This window comes from Branchiostoma lanceolatum, chromosome 1 (genome assembly GCF_035083965.1).
Source record: "Branchiostoma lanceolatum isolate klBraLanc5 chromosome 1, klBraLanc5.hap2, whole genome shotgun sequence".
NCBI lineage: Eukaryota > Metazoa > Chordata > Leptocardii > Amphioxiformes > Branchiostomatidae > Branchiostoma > Branchiostoma lanceolatum.
The window spans coordinates 37009765-37031022 of NC_089722.1; the positions used below are offsets into that span (position 1 = coordinate 37009765).

The window sequence follows — 21258 nt, forward strand, 5'->3', positions numbered from 1 at the left end:
TCGATGTTTTGGCAGCCAAACTGGGTCTAATACAAAATTAATCCTTTTATTCCAATTCGGGGCCCGGCCGGGCAGTCTTTGGGAACGAAAATTGTGATATAAAAGACACCAAAACCACAAAACGTACTCAAAATTATCTAAGAGCATAGCTTGTGCATATTTACTGACATATACTTTCATTTTTCGTTTCCGCAAACAGCCCGGCCGGGCCACGGTTAGGAAATATGACCCTAGCATTACGTGATAAACGAGACGATAAGTTAGTGTGGTCAGACCGGGGATCATGACCACTCCCTTCCAGCGGAACCACAAAGCGCTCAGGCCGCCCGGGTCACTCCTGGCATCCCGCCGGCAACCACATGTGTTCCCGCGATTGTATCAGTCTCACCCTTCACCCCGGCCCAGCCCGCAACACGAGGACTGAAATATACACACCTCCAAGACGTCTCAACTTCTTCAAGATGTCTGACCTTGACGCGACTCCTCAGAGACCTCAGAGGAAGCTGTCTCTTAGCCTCGTTAGCAGCCCCCAAAGCCGGGGTACTACTTTTGGGAGGGTCGGTGGGGCTAGCTAGTCTCTACCAGGCTCTGTGGCTGGAAAATGGTTGTACTGAAACTGGCCAAATAAATTGAATAATATGCAAAGGGAGTCGGCTACGGAAAGTTCGCATATTTTCCCTCTGCCCGTAGCCGACTTCATTGGCATATTATTCACTCTACTTGGCCAATTCCTATTATTTTTCCAGCGATCCACGGAGCCTGGTAGAGGTTAGCGGGGGGCTAAAGTAGTATGATTTTTTATTTATTTTATTTTTTATTTTATTTTTTTTTTCATTATGCCTGGTTTCTAACAGACACTGAGACAGTGACACAATCCGTACGGGTACAATCCGAAGTTATTTATACTCAGAAAATAATAAATTGAGATAGAAGTAGCAAGCCAGAAAGTCTGCTAAGGAGGCTGTAAAGGTCTGAGACAATTTGATGGATCAAAAACGGCATAAATTTGGATTCGCTCAGAGGTTCACAGGGCCACATGTGGCCGCATTTATGTGGACTCTGTGTGGTATAAAAGGGGATCAGGGATAGCTCTTTGAAAATATTACTAGTATACACAAGGCAATGCTTGCATAATGACAACACGTAAAGCGTAAATTGCAACTAAACGAAACAAACCGCAGGTTGGCTCAAGTGGGAGAAAAAGTTTAGGTAGAGGAGCCATTTAGCCAGGCTATAGGCTGAACGATAGTCCTTTGGCCTTTCGTAAACTCGTCAAAGATTACATCGCACCTTAAGTACTGAAGAATATGATTGTGGGGATCGTAGGGGGAGCGGATTTTTCTTTAGCGTAGTTTGGTCTATCATCTAAAATGCTTGGTTCTAAGGACTGACAAAAAAGGAAAGGTAAAGCAGTCATCCCCAATTGAGATGAAGCATAATGCTTTTTCAAGTAGCTAGTGGTAGTGCAATGCGGCTTCGCCACGGCTCGCGTTTTGGGCCAAGCACACCGGGTCACCCCTACTCTTCTCGATAAGTGTGTTGAGCTCTTTTACGTGCAGACATTTGAAGCTCCCTCATTGTCCCTAATGAAAACACGGGCACCTACAGAATACCCCTTTGATGTAAGAAAATGGCTTGTCCCTACCGAAAAACCCTGGCGCCCCCAAAGACCCTTAGATGAGAGAAAATGATTTGTCCCCGACCAAAACATTTGGCACACCCCAAAGACACCTTTTATACTAAAAAATGACTTGCCCGAAATCCTGCTGGCACCCTCCTAGGAGCCCAAACTGTGAGAAAACGTGTTGTCCCCTGAGTCCCTGTCCTAAACATTGGCGCCCTCGGAAAACCCCTTTTATATCAAAAAATGGTTCGCCCCCAAGTCTGCTGCCACCCTCCGAAGACCCCAAACTGTAAGAAAACGAATCACCCCTGACCCGAACACTGGCACCCTTCGAAGACCCCAAGCTGTGACAAAAAGAATCACCCCCGACCAAAACATTGACGCCCTGATCGAGACTCTACATACTACGTGGCAGCCAAGTGGGTGAGCAGCTGTACTCTGTAAGTCTGCAACTCTCACTCAACACGCACTTCCTTATACTCAGACTTTAGATTGAAGTCAGTAGGTTAATCATAGATAACATATATCGCTCCCTCCAGGATCCCCCAAATCATATTCTCCTCAGTACGTTGCGACGTAATCTTTGACGAGTTTACCAAAAGCCAATGGACTATCGTTCAGCCTATAATGGCCTGGCTAAATGACTTCTCTAGCTAGGAGTTTTGTCCTACTTGATGGAGACTTACTGAAAGCCAATTGGCGATTTGTTTCGTTAAGGTCTCATTCATGAGTTTTTTCGCCCCATAGGATTACATGTTATAATACGTGTTTTACATGGGCGCGTTCGTAATGAAGATATAGAAAATGTGCCAATGTTTTTCATTCCATGTTGAGAACATTTACCCTAGATTATGTAAAAAAATTGACAACATTTTCACTACATACAATCTCTTTTTATAGCAACTACAAACTGCACTTGGCTACACCCCCACAAAGCCACTTTCCAGCTGTAAGCGCCGGACCGATTCACACACAATGCCCGGCCTGTGTACGTCCGACCTCGCGCGCGGCTGCCGAACTTTGCCTGCTAATTTCTTCAGATACAAACAAGCTTTCATCAGTTTGACGCTTGAGATAGGTTGGCCTAGCCAAAAGGGAATTTCCCACCGATATACACACACGTTCATGCAGCCGTTCATTTTTTGGGCCACGTACTCTTTTAGCATACCCACTCGGAGTAATACAGAAATGAGACCTTAAGTATAATGTATTAAGTCAATAATGATTAAAACGAAAGAAAACTATTTTCTCCATCATCCCTGAAAGTTTGGGAATTTTACGTCGACGCATTGGCCTTTGACACTTGTAAAATGCATGAAAGCGCCCCCTAGCGGACGCGGATAAGGAGAGAACAGATAGTGAGACTTTTAGTGTTTCTGGGCTTCAAATTACGCCCATGCTGGCCAGAAAGCGTGGTTTGAGCTTGGCTGATATGCAATCAAAGGCGTATAGGACTAGACAACGAATCAAAGTGCTTCTTTGTGTGCAGCCTGGCAGGGTATACTCTGAAAGTGCGAGGTTGGATCTGGGTACAGACAGAAAGACGGCCATCGGAATCGTTCTAAGATACACGAATAAGGCAAGATATACGAATAAAGCATGGGGGAGGGGTTGTCGTCGTAAGCCAAAGTGTATTCCATAGCCTTTCACTTGACACGGAGCTTTACGTCTGCAAGTGTATTGCAATGTGCTAGCTTGCGTATGCGTTAGCTGCAGTTTAGTGAGATACGTGCGTCTTTGTGCTTCTTGACACCTAATTTTCCAGCACAAAACGCAACAGAAGGAACAGAACGATGCTCTCTTTCGTGTTATTACGATCTAAAACTATAATCTTGTTTCAAATGGCTTCTATATCTAGCAAAGCAGAATACAATGAAAAAAAACAATAAAAACGCCCCTCAAAAAAGTAGACTAGTCCGTTGCCATGACAATCTGCAGTCAGAAAATGTGGGGTGACGCCGGATTATCAATCGTTTTGAAATTCATGCTCCAGCGCTAATCGTTGATTTTTTATGAATATTTTTCATTTTTACTTAAGTATAATGTATTAAGTCAATAATGATTAAAACGAAAGAAAACTATTTTCTCCATCATCCCTGAAAGTTTGGGAATTTTACGTCGACGCATTGGCCTTTGACACTTGTAAAATGCATGAAGGCGCCCCTTTTCAAAAAGCTATCCCTTATCCCCTTTTTTATGCCAGACAGGGTCCACATAAATGCGGCCACATGTGACCCTGTGAAACTCTGAACCATTGCAAATTTATGCCCAGAAAGTTTGACTTTTAATTCACCGTCTTTGATCCATTAAAATGTCTGAGACCTTTACAGCCTCCTTAGCAGACCTTCTGGCTTGCTACTTCTATCTCAATTTATTTTTTTCTGATTCTAAATAACTTGGGATTGTACCCGTACGGATTGTGTGAACGTCTGTTAGAAACAAGACATATTAAAACACAACACATGCTACCTTAGCCCCCCGCTAGCCTCTACCAGGCTCCGTGGATCACTGCAAAATAGTAGAAATTTGCCAAATAGAGTGAATAGTATGCTAAGGGAGTCGGCTACGGAGAGTTGGTCCAAAATAGCCTCTACCAGGCCCCGCGGATGGCTGGGAAAATAGTAGAAATTGGCCAAATAGAATGAAGTATAACAAGGGAATCGGCTACGGGGAGAGGGACAATATGCAAACTTTCCGTAGCCGGCTCCCTTAGCATCATCATTCAATCTCTTTGGCCAATTTCTACTAATTTCCAGCGATCCACGGAGCCTGGTAGAGGCTAGCTAGCCCCCCGACAATCCCCAAATAAATGATAAATGCCCCGCCTTGGTGGCTGCTAACGAGGCTAAGAGACATCTAAAGAAGTCGCGTCAAGGTCAGATATCTTGAAGAAGTTGAGACGTCTTGGAGATGTGTATATTTCAGTCCTCGTGTTGTGGGCTGGGGTGAAGGGTGAGTGATACCATCGCGGGAACACATCTGGTTGCCGGCGGGACGCCAGGAGTGACCCGGGCGGCCTGAGCGCTTTGTGGTTCCGCTGGTAGCCTGGAGGCCAGACCCCCAGTCTCTGAAATACTGCAAATGCGGAAATGTTCGCGGTGGTTTTATGTTCGCGGTTTTCGCGGTGAGCTGTCAGCGCGAACTTAAAACCACCGTAAACATTTTTTGCCACCTATGACTGTAGCGCTACGGTAACTATTCTTTCAAACGCCAGCTTAAGACCACCGCGAACACCCCATTTTTGTCCCTACCGCGAAAAAACCCCACGCCTATTGTCCCGCTCTCCGTAGCCGACTCCCGTATCATACTATTCACTCTAGTTGGCCAATTTTCAGCGATTCAAGGAGCCTGGTAGAGGTTAGCGGGGGGCTACCGTATTTTTTTAATTTTTTATTATACCCGGTTTCTTACACAGTGACACAATCCGTACAGGTACAATCCAAAGTTACATACAATCAGAAAATAATGAATAGTATAGAAATATCAAGCCAGAAATTCTGCTAAGGAGGTTTTAACGGTTTGAGGCAATTTACTGGACGGTTAAGATTTAACCGAATCAAAAGTAAAACTTTCTTGGCATCGGAACTGCTCAAAGTTTCAATACAGGGTTACATAATGCCACATTTACGTGGACCCCGTGTGGTATGAAAATGTACTCAGGGGTTGGTCTTTTGGATTATAAGATTAAACATAAGGCAATGCTTACATAAAAGCAGCATGTAAAGCGTAAAATTGCAACTAAACGAAACAAATCGCCGATGAGGTTTCATTCCAAAGTGTTAAAGCTTAGCTGATATATAGAAAGGCCATTTATCCAGCATTAGGCTGAACGATAGTCCTTTGGCCTTTGGGAATCTGGCGTCAAAGATTCTATTGAAGCATACCATTTAGGGGATCGTAAAGGGAGCGGTATAAGTTATCTATGATTAACGTATTGACGTCAATCCTAGCCTGGATGCCAGACCCCCAATCTCTGAAATATCCAAAGGATTGATATTTCAAAGATTGGGGGTTTTGGCGTCCAGGCTATTCCGAAAGAGGGGGGGGGGGTATGGTCACTGGACTGACCCATAGGCAATACCGTATATCGCCTCGCGCGCTAAGACTAGCCTGAGTGTCATCTTGTTTCAGTTGTAGGCTTTACCCTTCACCAAACAAGGTAGAGCCTGTAACTGAAACAGGATGACACTCAGGCTAGCTATACTAAAGACTGGAATAAAAGGATTTGTAGTAGACATCATGTGGCTGCCGACCAAAGTCGAATTCCAGCCAATACCTCTCAAACTTTGACGGCCGAACAGACTTAAAGTTTAAACATGTGTTTTTACATGATCTTTACACGTATCTCTTTGATAGGTAATCTTAGGAACATCATCATATTTTCTCGTCATTGCATTTACATGGCGATTTTTGTGTCAGTTATGCTCTAATTCTAACATCAATACTTGCAGATTGTGATTAAAGAACATTATAGGTGCATAACTGCCCCTTGCTTTGAAGTTTGCTTTTTGAAGTGAAAGAATTTTTAAAAATTTCTCAGTGTTAAAGGAGCCCGGTCGTCAGGGAAAGTTACGATCTATTCTTTCACCTCGATATCTGATTGGAGAATAGCCCCAAAGGGTACCGCCTGTTCCGGCGTACTGGTGACAAATAAGTCTAGGCTGCTCTATATAGCCTGGTCACCAGTCTCTCCCAGGGCTTCAGGATGGAGTTCCTCGGCACTATAAGCTTCTATCCCCGCCCGTCCAACAAAGTTCATCCCGGTGATTTTTCCAGGGGGCGGTGGAAAATATTCTTCGGGGTATGCTAGACTTGGTGCCGAAGACCTGGCCTATGTGGGTCCTGGTAAAAGTCTAGATTCCAGGTTGTTGCATCTTTGACAGACACGTCTGGGCTGCCCCAGACGGAGGGACGGTTTGTTGTCGTCTTGAGATTTAGAGAGTCCAAAGTCAAGGCCAAAATGTTGTCTGTGTGTGATTTGTACGTCACTGGTGATCATTCCCACAACCGAGAGGATAACTTTATCTCAAAACAGATGTTGGGAGTACCATCGAAATTTTTTTTTCTTATTTTCTTCTTCTTTATCAATATGTGTCAAACCTCATAAAGCTGGGCTCCGACCACAGTACGTCCCTGATTGGACTATACGGGTTAATCCTTCAACGGGAAGAAACACTACTATTTTCGATCTGTGTGGTGAGTGTTCTAATCTTTGGCGTGCTCGATCGAGGTGTGGCTGCCCTCATATACGGTATCATACGTGCCCTCCATTTAATATCCCGTGGCTACGTAGGCGCTTTTCGGTTGAATGAAAATTGTGCGGAAATTTGTGTCAAGTGCGTTCCTGGGACATGTCAGGGGTTAGAACCCAGAACCGCTTGATTTTCGACTAAGCACACTAATCATTGCGCCACACGGTGCCGTACGCCTTTCTTTACCGTTGGTATGAGTGACTTTAGCGACGCTTGGCTGTCTTAAAATCTTGCAATCTTCCTACCCTACCTGAAAGTCGGGGCGTCTAACAAATGTGGACAACTATACTACGTTATAGTCGTATCAGTTCAGTAGTTTGGTCAGGATTGATAGCGACCCTGAATCCGGACCAAAAGGTTGGGAGTTCGAATCCCATATGTTGTCACTCATTTGATAAGTCCGATACTGGTTATAATTAAGTGGACGGTGCCAACAATAGCAGGGCTTCAGGCAAATCGAAGTTGCGTTTCGCCGAATAAGTCGCAACATTTTACAACTGCAACGTAGCTTTCGTCAACTTTTTATCATTTACTTTATCATGTCATTTTTATGTAGGGAATAGAATACTTCCATTCTTGAAATAAAAGCCGGTTAAATCTAGCGTGGTACACCGATCCTATCATAGCTTTCGAGAATTATGAACGTTAATAGACTGGGGCTGGTAAAACCGTAGCGAAGCCGATTTGCAATACACACATGTACAAATTACTTGAAAAAGTATCATGCTTCACCTCAATTAAGGGTGGCAAAAGAAAAAGAACTATCCGAAGCCGTTTAGCCTAGGCTGAGGTCACTATTCTACTCTGGTCGGCCTTTATACTAATATAGTGGTGTCTAACCCTACCCTGTTTGATAAGCATTGGCCGCAGTTTCTGTAAGCCTGTCTTTCTAGCAGGTCTTTTATTTCGTGAGCGCGCTGTAACTGAAACCAACCTCGTGAAAAAAGTGATCCGACGTGCGCTGATGAACTGGGCGGGCGGGCAACACCCTTAGCACCGTAGAGATAGCGGCGAGCGCACGATGGTATGGCTACCATGTAGGCCAATGCCCGTTTAGAATGGCTACTAGGCTATGTAATAGAAACGCCAGACACAGACTATCCCGTACTTGGCACAGATGCGAGGAATCTCGCGGCGACTGACGCTAGTAAAAGATGTTTTTTAAACTTTCGCTGTGACCCTAGGTTCGTTCGGGTTTCACAACACATTCTGCCAGAACAATCCTCGACTGGCGAGACGAAATGGCGGAACGGTACGTTTTTTTGTACGGCTTTCTTTTCAGCCATGTCGGTGTCGCTTGCAGGGAACTCCAAGAAAAGGGTTACCCGCTGAGAGAAAGATTGCCACACAAGTGACGACAAAGTGTTTTCGGGAAAGGAACGTGTTTCAAAGGGGAGGAAAATTACAGAGTAATGAAGGGGTTAAAGGTCATGCTTTAGAAGTGCAGCGGGACAATTCATCAATTAGATAGAGTTCCGCAACCTCATACCGTCGCAATTAGCCAAATGAAGTTAAAGTTTACAACTGAAGTATCATTAAGGTTTTCATTGGTTATGGAAATATGGTCATTATATGCATAACTTTTATCAGGTGATGATTATATCTCTACCCGAATAACAGAAGTTGTACAAAGTATCAAAGTCTTGTCTCAGCATAGAAGGTTTTTGTAGCGTTTATTGTCTTATCAATTATGCAAACGAGGTCCTGATTTGCGAGATCAATAGGTAATGATGTTCACCTTCAGTTAACTTCCAAACTTACAACCATCTCCATACCATGTCCAGAACACGACATAACAAAGAATATTCCTGCTGTAGTACCTTATAATCCCATAATCAAGCTATGTCTTCATTTTACCAACACCCTACATAAAAAATATTGTAAAAACCCATCAACTTCTCGACCTGTTTACACACACATAGACACACATACATTCGCTTACAAACACAAACACACACAAACACGCACACAAACACACACACACATGTGCACACAAACACACACACACAGACAAATCACACACACACACACACACACACACACATGTGCACACAAACACACAGACAAATCACAAACACACACACACACACACACACAGACAAAACACACATACATACAGAAACACTCTGCAGACCCGAAAAATAACTAGTCTGTATAACACAAACTCCAGCTGTTCGGGGGTTTCTCTCCCCTCGAGGCGGTTACAGGGCGGCGAGCGGTCACAGGAGGCTTGATTGAATTCAGGCTAAAAATAACTAGCTTGGAAGGTAATTGAAGAAAATTACGTCTGTTATGCATGAAGGAAAACACAATTTACATATGCGAGCGTGGAACTGTATTACGTGTGGAACTCTGCCAATACTGCTCTATTATAGAAACAGAAGTCTCTCATTTCGAGCATACATAGTGTAACTATCGCCAATGTGAAATGGTACTGTAATTGCAGAAAAAATCGCGGTGGTTTTATGTTCGCGGTTTTCGCAGTTAACTATATACCACGAACATAAAACCACCGCAAAAAGCTGTTCCATTGTGTAACTGTAACACTACTATTGTTTCAAACGTAAACTCAAAACCACCGCAAACACTCTATTTTCTCCCTACCGCGAAATAAACTCCCCGCGAACATTTCTGCATTTACAGTAAATGAGGTTGCTGTGCCGTGTGTTTTACATTAACATTTCAGACTAGTGCTGCCATCGTGGTGTCAGTTTCTGCTATGTATAGACCAACACCTGTTAAGCGGAAATCAACAGTGAAGTGAAACACAACTGGATTAGATTAGGGAATGTTCACTATTCCTTTACAGGGTTTCCCCAACAATGGCAGTCATCGTTTAGACAGTCTGTTTTGTTTTGTTTTCTTTCATTATGACTAATGTCATTTTTTTAACGATCTAACTTGTTCCAGTTTTAAACGTGAAGTTGTCTCTAGTCTTGCATTGAGCAAAAACAAAGTACACCTTGCCAATGATAGGTTTGTGTTGCTCAACAATATAAGGGGTACTACATCCGGGTATGTTAACAACATCCGGGTATTTTAATTACATACGGGAACATAAACCGAACAGTCCTTTAAACTATTTTTTCACAAGTAATTTGTCACGGTATTACGCCACACAGGTAACTTCATTGTGAAGATTTAAAGAACATTCAGCACAAATGCTTTCCCTTTTTCCCACCCTTTCAGAGCTCTCCAGCAGCGGTAGGATTTTAGGTCAGATCGTCTGCAGTTTCCATAGCAACCGCCATGGAAGGGGACGAGAACGTGGAGTGCGCGAACTGGTCGCACAAGATGGACTACCTGCTGTCGCTGCTAGGGTTCGCTGTTGGACTGGGCAACGTCTGGAGATTTCCTTACCTCTGCTACAGGAACGGAGGGGGTGAGTACGTCACTCAACACAGCTCACTGCAGTTCTCAAGAGGTGAAACGGAGGGGTAAGGGACTACGTCACTACACACCGTTCCATGTAGTTCTGAAGGGGTATAACGAAGGGGTTAAGGGATTGCGTCACTAAACACCGCTCAGTGTAGTTCTAAAGGGGTGAAACGAAGTGTGTATGGGGTTATGTCTAAAAGCAACGCTCACTATAATTCTGAAGGGGTGTAACGAAGGGGTTAAGGGATTACGTCAATAAACACCGCTCACTGTAGTTCTAAAGAGGTGAAACGGAGGGGGTAAGGGATTACGTCACTAAACACCACTCACTGTAGTTCTAAGTGGGTAAAACGGAGGGGTGACTAAGGGATTACGATTACGTCAGTAAACACCGTTCACTGTAGGTCAACATGGGTGAAATGGAAATGGTACGGGATTACGTCACTAAACACCGCTCTCTGTAGTTCAAAAAGGGTAAAACGCAGCAGGCAAGGGCTAACGTCTTTAACACCTCTCACTGTAGTCACTGAACACCGATCTTTGTAGTTCTAAAGGGGTGAAACGGGGGGGGGGGGTAAAGAACCCTTTGACAGCTCAACGTAAATCCCGATGCGACAGATCGGGCCCGGGGGGGGGGGTTGGGCAACGTGTAGTAAACATACTAACACTAGAAAAACCTACCATTTCTGTGTACACCGGCTAATTGAAGGCGTTGGTAACTTTCTTTAACAGTGCCATTACTCTCACTGTTCATCATTTATGACGTCAGAATATTGTCCAATCAGGAGCGTTCCTGATCCCTTACGTCATCATGCTGCTGCTGTCCGGCTTGCCGTTGTTCCTGATGGAGTTGGCGCTGGGTCAGTTCGCCTCTCAGGGACCGATCTCCGTATGGAAACTCAGCCCCATCTTTAAAGGTAGGAACTCTACTCTCAAGTTTCTTTTCTCTGTCATCGTTATTGCAGTGACATTTACTAACACTGTTTAGCACATTTGTGTACTAACTTCACACTTTGAGCATTTTGAAACCGTGCAAAAACGTGCCGTACAATGATCCCCTTAGTTTCGCGAGCCTATAAACAACCGGCGACAATTTTTAGTGAGTTCTCACATCACAACGACGTCATATTTTTTCAGCATGGATGTCGCTATATACTGTGATAGCGTTGATTAAACCTATCATGTATAGAAATCACAAAATAAATGGACTTTCAAAATCCAATTTCGGGCCCTAATATTGCTAGGGTTGCCTTAATGGATCTATCCCATTGTCAAGGGTAGGAAAATCATCTTTAAAGGTAGTAACTCTACTCTGAAGTTTCTTTCCTCCATCTCAAGGATCTATCCCACTGTCAAGAGTAAGAAACTTTTCTTTTCACTCTCTTTAGGCCATGTTGACTCGATCATATTGATGACATCCGCGCACGCATCAAGTTTTCACCGTCTACCCAAAAAAGATTTCGACTATACTGCAAATCGTTCAAAAAAGCTGCAAAATGAGTAAAGACATGCCGTAAATTGAAAGAAAAGAACACAATAACGATGGAGTGAATGGGGACCGGTTTTGGATTTTGGGATTCCGTGCAATTAACAGAAGCCTGCGTTAATCCGTTGTGCAGTATCGGAAACGGATACTGATGCCGTAGAATGCCAAAGTCAATTCCAAAGTCAAAGAAGAAAATATGAAACTGAAAGAGCAAAAATAAATAATCTATTTTTTTCGGTATACCATACCACTTGCGTTAGGTCATTTGTTAAACCTTCCTGACCACTTAATATAATTGCTTTGTAGTGAAATGATAGTTTTACCAGACTTAAGGCCCAATTTACACTTGTTCTTTGAAACTGTAGTACTACACATGGTAGTCTACTTCTGTAGTACAATACAACTTCACGTCCGCTTTACACTCACTGACAGGAAACCAAGCAGGACACCTGCTGTTCCTGATTGCCATGAAACTGTAGTGACCTATTGTGACCTTTGAAAAATCGCGGGAGGGATTTCAGTATGTTTTTTATTTGTGAAAAGGTAGGGGTTTTATCTGATGCGAAATACCAAGAAAAGGGGCCTGACAGCTCGGTTTTACTGAGAAAACTAGAGAATGACCGCAGATTACCCGAAATGGAACACGCGATCAGTTCGAATTACGTCAGATCGAACATGGTTGTTGGCTTCGAAGTGTAGTCTACTACCTCTGTACTACAGTCTCGCTTTACACCCAGTTCGAAGTCTCACAGAACCTCCGCCGAAGTGTAGTACTACTACCCCCGAGGTTGTAGTAGACTTCTGTAGTAGACTACAGTAGTTTTCTTTTTACACCGAGAAAAAAGCTGTAGTCCACTACAGTAGTAGACTACCATGTGTAATATTACAGTTAAATGGACAAGTGTAAATTGGGTTTTACTACCGTTGGTGTATGGAGAACAATTTGCCAGGGGAGGTCAGTCGCAATAGGATATTATTAACCTTACTGTGAACCGACTTCCCTGGACAATTATTTCCCTTTTTGCCGATTTCTACGAGTCATACCACTGTAGGTAGAAAAGCCTTGTGGAGACTTGTAATAAAAACCGACGTTTTTAACTGGTGTTTTCTTTAATTTGAGTGCCATGTTTATTGTGCATTCTGTATTGGTAAGCCATTGCAGTTTTCGTTGGAACAGCAAGTGTTTATTTATTTCTGTCATGAATAAAGCCGACAACAAATAACGTTGGGTAACATAAATTCGTGGGGTACTTAAATTCGGGATTTTTCGAAAACGGGGTATTTAGGGATATGTGCTAGATGCAACATCAGTAATACCGCTGGAAATGCAAACTTGACAGACAAACGTATTCATAACACTGTCTGAAAAGCTTCGATAAGCATGCATTAGAAGGCGACGAGAACAAAAACTCTCCGTCCCTTATTGGAACAGTTTGAGGGCTTCGTGGGAGGATCACACTACATCGTTGTCGGCTGGTTTATAAGACAAATGTCACATCTCCTGCCTGCTAAACACAGTCATTTACAAGACAACTTATTTTCTTAAAATTGCTGACCTGCAATTGGACTCTAAGTGTGATCAATCATCAAAACCCCTCTTTGTTGCTACAACCTACGGCACGGTTATTTTCCCGCCGCCATATCATTACCCAGAATCCTGTTGTCAAGCAGATGACAAAGGTTTGTGAGGAAAACTTTTTTGTCTAAATGTTGCGTGTGATTGTGGACTGAGGACGATATTTTCCTCAAAGTTTGCTCCTAACACAACAAGGAACACATGGACATAGTAGTATTATCAATGCTACGGCATCCGGCTAACTTTCCATGAATAATGTACACGTTGCCATGACGGTGGATGTCGACTTTGACGTTCTATAGCTACCGACTCAACACACGGGTTGTTCCCGTAGGCCTGATGTGTGCGGTACGGCCGTTTTTTCGTGTATTTTTTTACTTGGACACGTCTATTTCCATAGCACTCTCCTCAAGCCAAGGATGGAACGAATAGCTGCTGCATAAAATGTAATTAGCGGTAAGATATTCAAGACGAATCTTCTCTCCCGAATTAATGTTCACCCCTGTCCGACAGCACCGTCATTGTGCGTGCGGCGGACGGTAGTTTCAAGTTGAAATATTATGGTGTCAGCACGACTAGAGACAAAATCTACCATATATATGATTAGTGCAAAGATAATACATGATACTGACAGAATAATAGAAAAAAATGATGGTTTATTGTTCTGCTAGATTGATTTCAGTCAACCATTATCGGAAAAATCCCGAATTTATGTTACCCAACGTTATATGAATCCCGACGGTCTTGTATTGGTAAAATTTCACTCTCGCTTTGTAATTTCCTTTTCCGTGGTTTATGTGTTTCCTTGTTCGCCTCTTTATTGCATGGGGCAAATGAGAAAAAAATATTACAGGCTATGAATATATTTTAATCGCACCTTTTCCCCGTACCTTGAAACGACAGAAACGGCGACAAATTAATTTTCACTATATTTTTATTTCATGCGTAAATATGCGTAGAGATATTTTCCCAAAAATGTAAAAGCAAAAAAAGGTTTCAATGATAACAACGTCTAATACATTATATCCATACTTATCATCGCCGAGATTTTTTTTCGCGGTAGAAGCAGAAGGGAGGGTTTCGCGGGTATTTTAATTTCGCGGCCCAAACATGCGAGCGCAAAACGTATATTTCCGTTGGTATGATTTCGCGGCAGAGAGGTAGCGCGAAATCCGCGAATGTGAAACAACCGTGAATATTGAAGATTTCGTTTTTATATAACATTTTCATCTGAAAATAATACCTTTAGGTTAATAAACATACAGGAGAAGAAGATGAACTTTGTTCCGTGACAACTGCAACAGGTACAAAGTACAATACAGGCCACGAAATAAGCATCAAGTTTTGCGAAACGTCCCACAATCTTTCGCGAGACGTCCCGCAATCTTTCGCGGAACGTCCCGAATTATTTTGCAGCACGTCCTGCAATCTTTCGCAGCGCGTTCCGCAGTCTTTCGCAGACTCTAACACAATCTTTTGTAGTCTACGGAGAGGGGACTCGGGAGCTATAATAGATTTGGAATCCAGGCTAGGGTTTGTGTTCTTGCCGAAAAAGCGCCACCTATACATCGGCTACATATAGCAGCGCAAAACAGCGCTCCGGTCAAAAGCTCTGAGGAAGATGGTAGGCATCGAAACGTATTTAGCTGGTGAGAGTGATTACTGTTTGTGTAAAAGAAAACTTCATATAAGCGTTTCATGTTTCCGTCACTGTAGGTGTTGGATTCGCGATGTTCACCATCTCAAGTCTGATCGGGATCTACTACATCGTGCTGCTGGCCTACTCAATATTCTACCTGTTCGCCTCCTTCACCAGCGAGCTGCCCTGGAACACGGGCTGTACCAACGCATGGAACACTCCGGACTGTACCATCAGTGATCATGGTGAGGGCTGGTTAGTTACTATCCTGGAACACGGGCTGTACCATCTCATGGAACACCCCGGACTGTACCATCAGTGATCATGGTAAGGGGAGGGGTGATTAAACTCTCTTATAACACGGGCTGTACCAACTCATGAAACACCCCGGACTGTACCATCAGTGATCATGGTAAGGGGAGAAATGATTGGATTCTCTTATAACACGGGCTGTACCAACTCATGGAACACCCCGGACTGTACCATCAGTGATCATGGTAAGGGGAGGGGTGATTAAACTCTCTTATAACACGGGCTGTACCAACTCATGAAACACCCCGGACTGTACCATCAGTGATCATGGTAAGGGGAGGGGTGATTAAACTCTCTTATAACACATGCTGTACCAACTCATGAAACACCCCGGACTGTACCATCAGTGATCATGGTAAGGGGAGAAATGATTGGCTTCTCTTATAACACGGGCTGTACCAACTCATGAAACACCACGGACTGTACCATCAGCGATCATGATAAGGGGAGGGTTGATTGCACTCTCTCATAACACGGGCTGTACCAACTCATGGAATACCCCGGACTGTACCATCAGCGATCATGGTAAAGGCAGGGGATATTGCACTCTCGTATGATACGGGCTGTACCAACTCATGGAACACCCCGGACTGTACCATCAGTGATCATGGTGAGGCGGTTAGTTAGGGAAGTACTGTACTGAAACATGGGCTGTACCAACTTAAACTCAGAGGACATTTCGGACTGTACCATCAGTGATCACGGTGAGGGGAGTTAGGGGAGTACTGCGTGTAATGCTAACCTTTGTTATGTCGGGTAACACGGGCTTTACCAACCGATGGAACACCCCGGAATCTACCATCAGCAATCGTAGTGACGGGGACTTGATGGATTCGGAAGTTTTGTAGCCTTCAGGTCCCTGTCTTTCACTTCCCTGTTTCTCCCTCCCGTCATCTCTCGCTCTCTTTCTATCTCTTTCAGTCTCTCTTCCTTCTCATCCCTCCTTCTGCACTGTCTCTTTCTCCTCTCTCTCACTCCCTCGTTCTCCCCCCCTCTCTCTATATATATTTTTATATCATTATCATAGATAATGGTCAAGACATAGGGGAGCAGCACCCCTGTTCCCCTGTTTAGATTAAGCCCACTGATGTTGTATTCCCTTTGCAGGTTTGATCTGGATTAACGGCACGTGGTACAACCGGACTGAGATCCAGGACACAGAACTGTGGAACTCGTCGAAGAGAGTCAGCCAGAGTGAGGAGTTCTGGAAGTAAGATTATCTGGTCTGGCACGACGCGGTCACGATCGTCGTACGATCGCCGTACGACTGCAAACTTCTTGGGATTGACATTCTTGGGATAGTCGTGAATACGTTGGACATTATTTATTGTAATGGGATGGTTACATCCATCGTACGATTGTCTTACGATTGCAACCTAATTGGGTCTTATTAGGGAAAAGGCTGCCCTAGATTCTTGACGGCGATTGTTTCTGTCACAGCCTGCTTGAATTTTCTACGACACAAAATCGCACGACGGCGTGCGACGAATTTGACGGCGCTGTAAGCTACGCCTTAGTCTAAAGCGGCTAACTGCTAGGTCATCACTGTTCCGCTAGATGTCGCTTTGCAGATGTGGCGGCCTGTATGGGAACAGCAATCCATACCCCCACTACGGAGCGGCTAAAAGGACAGGCTTACAGAAACAGGCCTGGGCTAAGCTTGTCTGACGGTTATATTATTATGAGCTTTCCGTACTTATATCTATACGGCTCCGGAGGTGATACCCGCCCGCTCGGGCAGATAAATAGCGCGGGTGACCACCTAAGCCAAAGCGAAAAGATGTGGGCCTAGCGCGTTCTCAGAAACTGTTCACTTCAACACAAAATGGGTCAGTAAATGGCCATGCGCTCAGCATTTTCGTTCCGTTTTAAGGCATCCTCATTTGAGGTGAAGCATGGCGCTTTTTCAAGTAGCTAGTGGTAGTGCAATGCGGTTTCGCCACGGCCAGCGTTTTTGGCCAAGCACACCGGGTCACCCCTACTCTTCTCAATAAGTATGTTGGCTCTTTTTCGTGCAGAGGTTTGACGCTTGAGGCTAATGCCTTAAGCTCCCTCATACACGGGGCCGCCGGCTTTATGTTTCGGCCGACTGTCGGTAAGCAAATAGACGCCCTGTAGTCATCTGGGCGTGCCTTGGCAGACAAAACAGCATGAGTGTTAATTCAGTCCATTTGTTTTACATCTGTAATGAATGTGTACTTAGAACTAGTCTTTTTGTGGGGGAAACACTTCAGAAAGTCCTGTTTCTTTTCCTGCATCAGTTCATGAATATATAAATTTACACATCCAAACAAACAGCAAATAAGAAACGGGAAGTATTATCGTCAGTCACTCGGTGTCCGCATTTCATTTACAACAAGCCCTTCTTGAGTTATTCCCTTTCACAGTCTGAAGCAAAACCTGCTCCTGCAGTCCCAGAAAATGCCGCTAGGATGTCCAAACCGATACCTTTTACTCTCTTTCCAAAGAGCTATCTACCACTCAAAAGTCGGTTCCATAGCATATCCAAAACATGAGATATCAAAACAGGAATTTCCGCTGCAGTACTATAACAAGCCACTAGAGGGCCCAAAATCTAATTATTTTCAGGTCTCACCAAGACCTACCAACAAACCAAATATCAAGACAACCCATCCAGGCATTCTTGAGTTATGCTGGTCTTCTTATACATACAAACGCTACCCTATGCATAACCTTCTGCCCTAGCTCGGGAGCCAACAAACTCCTCGGGTGGGCGGTGCCAAATCCACTTAGAAGCCCAGGTCTCGGGATCTAACTATTACGTGACAAGCTTATTTGATCGGTTAAACCCCCTGGCCCAATGGGAATATCTCCTTACTACACCAGTAACACTTCCCCTACACCAGTAACACGTTCCAGCTGGCACTCAGCTAGTATACACTCATACAATATAACACATTTTTACACTTTTCTCGTTAATTATGCAAAGCACTTCGCCCAAAATCTAATCATCTTGAGATTTCCCACATACACACCGACGCACCAACTACGTCAACAAACCATCCAGGCGTTCTCGACTTATCGTGTTCACTAACAGACACACAGACAAGCATCAATGAATAACCTTCTCACCGAAGGTAATAAATGTAACGTTGAGGGCAGATGCAAGAGATAGACTTGCCCATAGGCAGTAATGCTTTAAAGCACTAAAACAAGGGCTCAGAAAAGGATTCACCTTCATTGCAAGCCCCCAAAATTCTTATGCACCAGAAAGCCACATCTGTCTCCTTTAGAATCATGCAAAGAAAATAGACAGTTGACCAGCTCGTTCTCTCGTAACAGCTGACAGACGAAAACAATCGTCAACTTTGACCTACTCCCAGCCTGGGAGAGTCCACTTGGAGCATGTGAAACCAAACCACAAAGATTTCTCCTTACACCAAATAAACGACTGAAACATACACATTTTGATCAAACTGTGAAAGCTTAGACCCTACCTGTTCCTTCTAGCCCAAAAGAATCCAAAATGGACCAAAATTTTCAAGAAAAAAAAGGGGTTTCAAAAGTTTAGTGTAAGGACCCAATTTGTGTTCGCAATTTTTGCACGCCACTGCGCAACTCAACAGTGACGTCAGCCCTTAAGATATAAGACTTAGGTTTAGGGTTTTTACAGAGCGGGCGCAATGTTTATAAGAACACGGGAACTGTTCGTGCAATGATTCTGTCTGTATACTGAGGTTTTCAAAGTTTGATGTGTTACATTTGTCGTCTAAATTGTTGTTCACTTTTGCCAAAACGACACCACTGCATTTTCAAATCTGTTGGCATGTTTTCTGTGTGCATACCATGGAACATTATATTTAATGCATACTTAAGCGGCATTAAAGATTAAGTAAAGATATGTACATTTTTAAGTTGACTTTACGCTGTTCGTAAAGATGATGTAAAGATATGCTGTACGCATGTACGGGGGCATTAAATTTAATGCACCCTTAAGCGACATTAAAGATTATGTAAAGATATATACATTTTTAAGTTGACTTTACGCTGTTCGTAAAGAAAGTGTAAAGATGGACCCATAGTTGTGGCATTTAATACGTCTTAAATGTAGCTTAAATGTTACTTAATCTTCTTCCAATGTTTAAGCTTCATTTACGAATCTCATTAAGCATGCTTAAATACCAGATTTGGTGCAGTGGGGGAGGGCAAAAACATTCGCGGTGGTTTAATCATACCTGGCATATTGTAATAAATAATTTGTTGAGTGTGAGTAATGTTTATTTCTTGGTTAGCTTTGACGAAGAATGGCCGAGCCGAACGAGCCATTATTCCTTTTATTTGCCTTACCACCGATAACTTCCATGTAAGCTGTAGCACCGTCTGTAGGCACAATTACTGTTGAGAATTTCGTCCAGGGTGTTAGAATGTCATTTTGATATCCTGAAATATTTGAGGTACGGCATTGTACAATGATATGCAGATCTACACTCTAATGATGAGTAAGTATCCCTTTTCCTTCTCCGAACTATGATAAATGCCATGTTAGCTATAGCATAATTTGTTGACAAAAAGTACTGCTGAGCATATATCCAATGAGCGGAAATGTTTGCGTGTGTGTTACATTGTTATACCCAGTGGAAGTGGGATGCCGAGGTTTCGCGGAAACTTCACTAGCCAGACTGTGTTGAGACCTAGCCATTGAGAGGATAGTCAAGAAAAGAATGGCAGATGAAGTGGAGAAATCTAGCTCTTGGTTGTGGATCAGAAGGACGGAAAAGGTCTTGGGGAAGAAGGAGACAGCATAAGTGCAACAGTGAAAAGGCTTAAGGGGCAGCAGTGAGGCAGGGTGGAGACGTCTTCCCTGTCGTCCCCCCATCCCGAGGGCGTACCAGAGTATGAGGGACGAATCGTCCAATGAAGGAGGGGCCACTGGCTAAAGATCACAGCTGACTCCTTTGTCCTGAAAAGTACGACCCAGAATGCCTTGATAGGTGGCTAGCTGCCTCTTCTAGAGCTGTCTTTTTCAGCACTTTATTACCCATTTTCATTCTTTTCTCAGTATTATCGTCGTCGCTTTCATCTGTCGACGATGCGGGCCACCACTGCTTTCCACGCACTTCTTTTAAGTGCATGCCTTCTCACTCCTTCCCAAGTGAAGCCCAGTTCCTCCAAGTCTCTCATGACAGTTTTTCCTCATGTAATATGTTTACCTCCCCTCCTTCTTTTCCCCTGTGGTACCCAGCCTAATGCCATCCGTGGGAGGCGTGTCCTTGGCATTCTTGCAACATGTCCAGGCCACCTTACTCGTGCCTTGCGCATCAAAGTAGACAAACAGGGTTGACCCGTTCTCCTGCGCACTTCCTCGTTGGAGATGTGCTGCTGCCATCTCACCCTCAGAATGGCTCGTAACCATCTCTGATCGGCAACATCAAGACGTTTTTCTTGTCTCATCCATTCCACCTTGGCTAAGGTTCAGAGACCAGGTAGTGTGCACTTTATTCTTGACAGTACAACAACGACTACTACCCCCATCCCCACCGATAGTCATGAGCTATACGTCAGCAGTCATGGATGGCAATGCCTTAGACACCGCGCCGACGGCCCCTGACGCACCGCCAGCACCCTACTGTAAACCAGTTTTCTTCCTGGAGAAGGATGTCCATGCTGTTAGTTCGTCCGAGTCTTACTTCACGAATGTCGAGGTCTACAAAGCCGCAGCGCGCTGTGTTCAATCATCAAACATAGCCGGGATTCAACAGGTTCGCGGGGTATGGCGTCTCTAGCTCTATTTACGTGATTCAGAGGAACTCGCCTTTCTCATCGCGTTTGGGATTAGTCTTCGCGACAAATAAGTGGACATCGTAATGGAGTTAGAATCACGGTCCGAGATGCAACCCTCTCCGTTGACGATGGAGTCATAGCGTCTGGTCTAAAAAGCTATGGGGTCAAACCTCTTGGACCTCTGAAGCGTGCAATGCTTCAAGCCGACGGAAAACTTACCAACTGTGAAGCCGGAGACCAATTTGCCTT

The 21258-nt window shown here is 44.0% G+C and overlaps 1 protein-coding gene across 1 annotated transcript; it reads left to right on the forward strand.

Moving 5' to 3' along the window:
• Positions 1–1958: 1958 nt before the first annotated feature.
• LOC136421619 (sodium- and chloride-dependent glycine transporter 2-like) lies at positions 1959–19825 on the forward strand. The gene is made up of 5 exons (XM_066409082.1): positions 1959–2064; positions 10066–10258; positions 11040–11171; positions 15033–15200; positions 16375–19825. The coding sequence occupies exons 2-5, from the start codon at positions 10126–10128 to the stop codon at positions 16479–16481; spliced, it is 540 nt and encodes a 179-aa protein (XP_066265179.1). The 5' UTR covers positions 1959–2064; positions 10066–10125; the 3' UTR covers positions 16482–19825.
• Positions 19826–21258: the final 1433 nt, after the last annotated feature.